This window comes from Lethenteron reissneri, chromosome 14 (assembly GCF_015708825.2).
Source record: "Lethenteron reissneri isolate LAM-NWPU_2019-01 chromosome 14, ASM1570882v1, whole genome shotgun sequence".
NCBI classification, from domain to species: domain Eukaryota; kingdom Metazoa; phylum Chordata; class Hyperoartia; order Petromyzontiformes; family Petromyzontidae; genus Lethenteron; species Lethenteron reissneri.
The window spans coordinates 7123536-7132143 of record NC_083792.1 but is presented as its reverse complement, the minus strand read 5'-3'; the positions used below and the strand labels follow the sequence as shown (position 1 = coordinate 7132143).

Genomic DNA, 8608 nt, shown 5'->3' with positions numbered 1-8608 from the left:
CTAACCATCTCCCAACCACCCACTCTAACCATCTCTCCACCACCCACACCCACTCTAACCATCTCTCCACCACCCACAATCACTCTAACCATCTTCCCACCACTCACTCTAACCATCTCTCCACCACCCACACCCACTCTAACAATCTCCCCACCACCCACACCCACTCTAAACATCTCCCAACCACCCACACCCACTCTAAACATCTCCCAACCACCCACACCCACTATAACCATCTCCCCACCACCCACACCCACTCTAAACATCTCCCAACCACCCACACCCACTCTAACCATCTCCCCACCACCCACACCCACTCTACCCATCTCCCCACCACCCACACCCACTCTAACCATCTCCCCACCACCCACACCCACTCTAACCATCTCCCCACCACCCACACCACTCTAACCATCTCCCACATCTCAATGGCCTGTGACCAGTCGCGGTTTGGGCGGGGCTAGTAGCAGGGGTGGGCGTGGTTATGTCAAAGTAGGCGGGGCTTGCAGAGGGCGGGGCCACCGGTACGCCACGCCTCCCGGGTTGAGCCTCCTGATCCGACAATGAGCGCGACTGTCACGGTGGGACGAGTGCCACCCGAGTTGAATTCGTGCACGGACACCCGGGCACGTGACCGGAGTTGACCCGCGAGCCAACGAGTAGACGAGTGGACGAGCTGACAGCGTCGATCGTTTCGACAACGACGCTCGACGCGGCGTTTGACAAATGCGCGCACCACCGACACACGCGCGCGCGCGAAAGACGAGGCCTCGTTGAGTTGCGCGTCTCGCCCAGTGGATATATTAACACCAACACTCATATTGCGGATATTCAAGTGCGACACGGCACACTGCACGTAAGGTATATGGTCTCGGTGGATACATGTAATGAAGCTTTGTGCTCTTACCATTCTCATCATCGAATAATAATAATAATTACCCTAACAGTCTCTCGGCTTTAATTACAGTTCGTGGTTCCCATTGTTGATGTTGGCGTCACCGGCGTTGTGGTTGCATCATAGAAGGGCGCTCACGGCCTTCTTGTCACCGGCACTCGCACCGACGGTCAACATCACCAGTCACGACCGCCGGTGGTGATCTCACCGCCGATCTCGAGTGGTGGTGTTCTGCAGTCGTGATGCTATTCGTGGTCTCCAGTCGTGGCGATCTCACTGGCGGTCTCCGGCAGTGCGCATCTCCAGTCGTGGTGACCTTCAGTGGTGGCCACGTCTGGTCATGATGCCACTGGTGATCTCCAGTGGTGGTGATCTCCAACGGTGGCGATGATCTCGGTGACGATTGCCCGTGACGACCGCCGAGCGCCTTCCACAACTGTGCGGCAGCGGCGATGGTGATGACGACGATGATGATGATGACGATGATGAGAACTAGGTGTAAAGTGATGATGATAACCATGATTTATGGAGATGATCACGGTAGCTGAGAGATTAGTTGAGATCAATGGTCGACGTGGCGATGGTGGCCATGATCATGAACACAATGATGATGTTGCCCAATAGTGATGACGGCGAAGACAGCGATGATGGTTGTTATGACGACAGTGATGGTGAATGTCGATGGACACGCTCGGTGGGTGGTGATGCAGACGACGACGTCGCCTCTTGGTCGCGTCAGCTCCATGTCTGTCTGATATGCTTTAAATATATACGATCCTCGTCACGCGTGTGAAAACCAGCGGGAGGTTATGGAGGCCACGAAATCCCCCACGAGGTGTGCGGTGTGGCCGGGCGGGGCGTTGTGGGGGGATGCTGATCGCGAGGTTAGAGGAGGCGGTGGAGAGGATGACGACGGGAATGTTCGCAGCGCCAGTTTGTCAAGCGTCTGTAGGCTGTGGGCCGTGGTTGCGGCCTCCCACCACGACCTCTCCCTTTGTGGTCCTGCTGCTGTTTTTGTGTTGAGAAGGCACAGGGGAGGTGACCAGGGTCTCGGGGCTCCAAGTGTGGCCGAGAGAGGAGGTGGAGGGGGGGGGTGAACACCTCCGGTGTTGTCACTGCACCAGTCCTGGACTCCTCGAGGCCAACATGATCCCTCCCCCACCACCCGCCTCGTGTCTCCTCACCCAGGGGCCCCGGGGCCCAGAGCAGCCTCCGCTCGGCCGAACACCTCCCTCACGCCATGAGCTCGGGCGCCAGCTCCATGTCCTCTTTAACTTAACACGCAAGGGTCCATGAGTTGCTGCTGCTGCAGCAGCTGTTGCTGCTGTTACAGCAGAAGGGAAATCCCATCACGATTTGAGGGGCCCCAAAGGTCTCCAGCCGACGGGGCCTCGCGAGGCCCGGCGGAGCCTCGGCCTCACCAGGACGCCGTGCCCAGCATCACCTGAGGCAGAGTAGCGAGGCCGCCAGGCCTGGGAGCAGGACCCAGGCGCGGCCCAGGCACATTCCGCAGGCTCTGCTGTTGAGATTGTTTGGCTTCGCTGTGGAGAGAGCAGCAACACAGAAAAGATATGTTCTCCACCACCACCACCACCACAATTCACACAATCTTGCCATTTTTATCACCACCACCACAACCACCACATTTTCACATTCTTGCCATTATCACCACCACCACCACCACAATTCACATAATCTTGCCATTATTATCACCACCACCACAATCACCACATTTTCACAATCTTGCCATTATCACCACCACGACAACTACCACATCTTCATAATCTTTCCATTATCAACACCACCACCACAATTCACATAATTTTGCCATGATTATCACTACCACCACATTTTCACAATCTTGCCATTATTATCACCACCACCACAACCACCACATTTTCACAATCTTGCCATCATCAGCACCACCACCACCACAATTCACACAATCTTGCCATTATTATCACCACCACCACAACCACATTTTCACAATCTTGCCATCTCCATCACCACTGCCACTACAATTCTCACAATCTTGGCATTGTCATCACCACCACCACCACCACCACAATTTTCACAATATTTCCATTATCACCACCACAATTTTCACAATCTTGCCATTATCACCACCGCCACACCACAATTTTCACAATATTGTCATTATACCACCACCACTTCCATATTTCTCACAATCTTGCCAACACCAGCACCACTGCCACCACAATTCTCTCAATCTTGCCATTATCATCACCACCACAACTACAGTTCCCACAATATTGCTATTGCCACCACAATCACGTAAAAAACAACATTTATGGTGTCTGTGGGTGAGCTCTTCCACCGGAGGCGTGAGATGAGTGGTCCTGCTAAGGTAAAACGTGAGCTGTGAGGTGAGTGAACCTGGTGAGACGTGATGGGGGTGTCGGTGTAGACATGCGAGCGCTGGGGGTTGGAGACTCACACCCGGATGAGATCGATGGCTTCTCACAGTTCCCGTCCACCACCGTCACGTCATCGATGGCGATGTCTCCCTCCACTCCCGACCCACGGATCCCCTCCACGATCAGCTGGGGTGTTCATCACGGGGAGTAAGGTCACGGTGTGTCACGGATATCGGGGTTATGTTAAGGTGTATATGTGTAAGGCTGTGTGTGTGTCGGTGTCAGGGTGTGTGTGTGTGTGTCAGAAATCCCAGGGGATTGTGGGAGGCACCGTGTGGACAAAGCGACACTCTCATCGGCTATTTTCTGGGTTGCGAGAGGTGGCAGTGGATTGAGGGGAGGCCTTCATCCAGCAGTGGATTGACCACGGTTGATAACGATGCCACTATAGACTCTATGCGACTATAGAACACATACAAATACAAAGATCCCCCGTATAGCCTTGACAGATTTTTGAAGCAAGTGCTTCTAGCGAGCACCTATGAAGGCCGGAACTGCACACGAGGGGGTCGTGTGGCCAGAATCACGCCCGGACGCCTTTGGCTCTCCAGTCCTGAGTTTTTTTTACTTTGCACACCGCACCAGGTACTCATTTGAGGCTGAGTCGACCTAGGGGAGACCCAGGACCGGTTTAAGAAATCGTCACCGGCGTTGGCCCCCGAGCGGGAGTCCAACTCGGGCCGCCGGGTTCGCGACCGCTTCCCGCATCGGAGCGACCACCGCAAACAGCGCCGCGATGAATCGCTCCGCAATGTTGACTCGCGACCCCCGTCTCGCGACCCCCGTCTCGCGACCCTCGACTCGTGGTGAGCGTCCCCTTCGTATTCTTTACTCGTTTGTTGCGTCTCAGGGGCAACAGCCGTGGCCCAAACGTAGCAGCATCTCATTCGCGCGCACTTTGCGTGAACCGTCGTCCCGCGCGCCAGCGTCACGACAGCATTAATAGACGCTATGCGAAGACTTTCACGGCCAATATTACAACTCGTAATTGGTTATTTTAGCGTAAAATCACGCGGGTAATAATGACAATTTTCAGCGATGTTGCCTCTGCCGGGTGCGCTGAGTGTTTAGCTGCAAATTGGCAAGATACCAACACAATCTAAGCCAACAAGTGACGACTGTAATTACGAATCGTGATAATAGACGTTTATAGATGCATCGACATACACGCCCCCACTGGCCAATGTAGCCGATGCACTACAGCACAGTCCTTTTGGCAATCCACTGCTGGATGAAGGCCTCCCAGGTGGGGGGGGGGGGGGGTGTCTGTGTTAACCGTACTTCACTGCCACTCAGCAGGGCATTTGTGCTGCTGTTTGGTGAAGGTAGAGCGTGGGGCGCTGTGCAAGGCCCGCGGGCCACTGGGGGCCCCTGGTGGCCTTTAGTGCGCCCCCCCCCCCCCGACAAGACACACAGAGTGACAACACCCCCCCCCCATCGTCGTCGTCGTGCTGCTGTCAAGCCCCCCCAATGGTTTCACAAATGGCGTGGCGGCCCTCACACTGACGATGTCATATCGGCGAAAGTGGCCTCCCCTCCCCTCACCTCCGAAGTACACTTGGGGTAAATGAAGAACCGAACAAAGGTGCGGGATTTCCCCACTGCCCTCTGCTGCCCACCACGTAGGCCTCCAGCCTGCAGCAGCAGCAGCAGCAGCAGCAGCCTATGACACCTTTATAATACAAGGTTTTTAAGCGATCTAACCCAAAAAACGCGTAAATATTTACGCGATCTGACCCAAAAAAACTGTATTACGGATGATATTGGTCGCGAAAGGTTACGCGTTAACGTGACACCCTTGTTACGCGCGGTCATCGCCCACCCAAGAGCTATCCAGCCATCAACCCTGCTTAGCTTGCGAAAGCTCTGGGGAGATGGAGCCCATTGCGGCTTGTGGACGCCTGCTGACTCGCAGGTCCACCCAACCCCTCCCCTCGAACCCGCCCCACGCCCCACCACCCAACCCCTTCGTGCCTATGGGACCCCGAGACAAATGCGGTGACCTTTTCCGACACGAATGACAGACGCAGGCGTCTGCATGAGAGCGCGAGAGCGTCGGGAGAGAGAGAGGGAGAGACACGGGGAGAGATATGGGCGGTGTGCTGACCACGACACCCACTACCACGCCACCACGCTACCCACTGTCACACCACCACACCACCACGCTACCCACTGTCACACCACCACCCTACCCACCACGCTTCCCACGCCACCACCACAACACTACCCACTACCACACCACCACCCTACCCACCACACCGCACCTCTCCCTACACACACAGGCAAAGACCCCCCGTATAGCCTTAACAGACTCTTGGGGCAAGTGTTGTTAGCGAGCACCTATGAAGGCTGGCACGGCACACGAGGGGGTGGTGTAGCCAGCACCAGGCCCGGCCGCGTTTGGCTCCCCAGTGGCGATGTTTACACACAGCACCGGGTACTCTTTTGAGGCTGAGTCGACCTAGGGTAGGCCCAGAACCGGTTCAAATAATCAGCACTGGTGTGGGCCGTAAGCTGGAATGGAACGCGGGTCACTGGGTTCACAGCGCATCGCGCTAACCACTGCTGCCACTACTCCCCACTCCACACACACACACCTGTACACAGGAACAACAACAACACACAACACTACTCCCCACTCCACACTCACACACCTGCACACAGGAATAACAACAACAACAGATGCCATTTGCCACGAAGTGACGACGGTGACATTGCCGCAGCCCTGGTGCCAGGCTAGGTGCGCGCAGTGTGTGCGGGCACCTGGAAGGGCCCTGGCGGGGTGATGGTGACGTTGGCGCGGTGCCACGTGTCGCCCTGGTTGCCCCCGCGCGTCCACACCTGCGTGTCGAGCGCTCCAGGCGAGCGCACGTAGATGTTCAGGGAGCCTGGGGACATCGCCGTTACTCACCGTCACCGCTCACCGCTCACCGTCACCGCCACCGCCACCGCCACTGCTCACCGTTCACCGTCACCGCTCACCGTTCACCGCCACCGCTCACCGTTCACCGCCACCGTTCACCGCCACCGCTCACCGCCACCGCCACCATTCGCCGTCACCGCTCACCGCCACCGCTCACCATTCACCACCACTGCTCACCATTCACCACCACCGTTCACCGCCACCGCTCACCATTCACCACCACTGCTCACCATTCACCACCACCGCTCACCGTCACCGCTCACCGCCCACCGCTCACCGTCACCATGCCTATTATCCATCACCATGAGCACTCACCATCGCACAAGAGCATCGCTCGCACAACGCAACACGTTCTACCCTCAAAATGCCCTCAAGACGATAAAACCAAGCAAGGAGCCTGTTTGTTTCCAGCCACTTGGCGTTTCGGTCCTTTGCTCAGCAACTGTGATGATATTAATAATAGAACGCAACACCCACCCGTGATTTTTTATAATTAAAGCGTGACCTGGATGACGGACTTGGACCCGATCCAGCCTCCGTGCTTACGGTAATTCTCGCCGCGGCGGACGAATCGGCTCTCTCGCCCCTGCGCCACCAATCCCACAAAAAGCCATCTGCCTCTTTAATACCTCCTGCTCGTGCATCACCAACACCACCACCACCAGCATCGTGAATACCACGGCCCACGCCACCAACATCACCAACCACCACGCTACCCACTACCATACCACCACGCTACCTACACCACCACCAAACTACCCACTACCACCCCACCACCCTACCACGCTACCCACTACCACACCACCACCCCACCATGCTACCCACTACCACACCACCACACTACCTACACCACCACCATGCTCCCACTACCACCCCACCACGCTACCCACTACCACACCACCACGCTACCCACTACCACACCACCACGATAACCACACCACCACCCATCCACGCTTCCCACGCCACCACCACGCTACGCATCAGTACCTTGCTACCCACGACTATGATACCCACGCCACCACAGTATGCACACCACCACCACCGCCATGCTACTCACTACTACACCACCACCATGCTGCTACACCACCACCATGCTACTCACTACTACACCACCACCATGCTACTCACTACTACACCACCACCAAACTACCCACTACCACCCCACCACCCTACCACGCTACCCACTACCACACCACCACCCCACCATGCTCCCACTACCACCCCACCACGCTACCCACTACCACACCACCACGCTACCCACTACCACACCACCACGATAACCACACCACCACCCCTCCACGCTTCCCACGCCACCACCACGCTACGCATCAGTACCTTGCTACCCACGACTATGATACCCACGCCACCACAGTACGCACACCACCACCACCGCCATGCTACTCACTACTACACCACCACCATGCTGCTACACCACCACCATGCTACTCACTACTACACCACCACCACGCTACCCACTACCACACCACCACCATGCTACTATCCACTATCACAGCCACCACGCCACCCACCTCCACCCTCTCTCGCTCGCTCACAGCGTGGATTATGAAACTGTGCTGGGGGAGGTTGGTGTTTGGGGTGGCTCAGAGTTTCAAATCTCTCCCTCTTGCACCATCTCCCACATGCTCGTCGCTTTCCACTCTCACGCAGCCCGTCATGATCTCACACACTCAATCTCACACTCACCCCCGCCCCCCGTACAGCCTTCACGGACTGTAGGGGCAAGCGCTGTTGGCGAGAAGCACCTGTGAAGGCCGGCACGGCACACGAGCCACACGAGCAGGGTTGCCAGCACCACGCTGGGCCGCCTTTGTCTCCCTCGTGGTGAGGTTCACAAATTGCACCAGGTACTCGTTTTATGGCTGAGTCGAGCCAGGGAAGGTCTGGAACCGGTTCAGATGATTATTAATCGTCACTGGTGTTGGCCGTGCAGCACGCTCACCGCTACACTGCTGCTTCCCACCTACAAAGATAAAGTTCCCCCGTATAGCCTTAACAGACTTTTGGTGCAGGTTCCGCACACTCTCTCACACTCCCACTCTCAGATTCGATCACGCACACACCGTCTCTCACGCTCACCCTCAACGTGACCCCCTCACCCTGAAACTCACCCCTTTTATCCCACCTAAGACCTGACCCTGGACCCTCCACAGGGACCCGAGAAACCCCGACGAGACCCCGTTGGACCCCAGTTGCACCCAATGGGACCTCGATGGGACCCTGGGCTCACATCTTTGCGCTTACCCCCGACTCCCCCCTCAGTAGACCCCCAGTTAAACCCAGGTTGGACCGCGGTTGGACCCCCGACGGGACCCCGTTGAGACATTGAACCCC

At 56.7% G+C, this 8608-nt stretch overlaps 1 protein-coding gene across 1 annotated transcript; it reads right to left on the bottom strand.

Moving 5' to 3' along the window:
* Positions 1-529: 529 nt before the first annotated feature.
* LOC133342319 (MAM domain-containing glycosylphosphatidylinositol anchor protein 1-like) lies at positions 530-6999 on the bottom strand. Its single transcript, XM_061551403.1, has 3 exons — positions 6097-6999; positions 3356-3459; positions 530-2436 (listed from the first exon to the last, which is right to left on the bottom strand). The coding sequence occupies exons 1-3, from the start codon at positions 6229-6231 to the stop codon at positions 2313-2315; spliced, it is 363 nt and encodes a 120-aa protein (XP_061407387.1). The 5' UTR covers positions 6232-6999; the 3' UTR covers positions 530-2312.
* Positions 7000-8608: the final 1609 nt, after the last annotated feature.

What these genes read in the sequence shown, in the direction of transcription:
- LOC133342319 (XM_061551403.1), bottom strand. Translation starts at nt 6,231, where the DNA reads ATGTCCCCAGGCTCCCTGAACATCTACGTGCGCTCGCCTGGAGCGCTC. An exon ending in CCCCGCCAGGGCCCTTCCAG is followed by an intron (nt 3,460 to 6,096) that starts GTGCCCGCACAC and finishes TGAACACCCCAG; the next exon opens with CTGATCGTGGAGGGGATCCG. An exon ending in AAGCCATCGATCTCATCCGG is followed by an intron (nt 2,437 to 3,355) that starts GTGTGAGTCTCC and finishes CTCTCTCCACAG; the next exon opens with CGAAGCCAAACAATCTCAAC.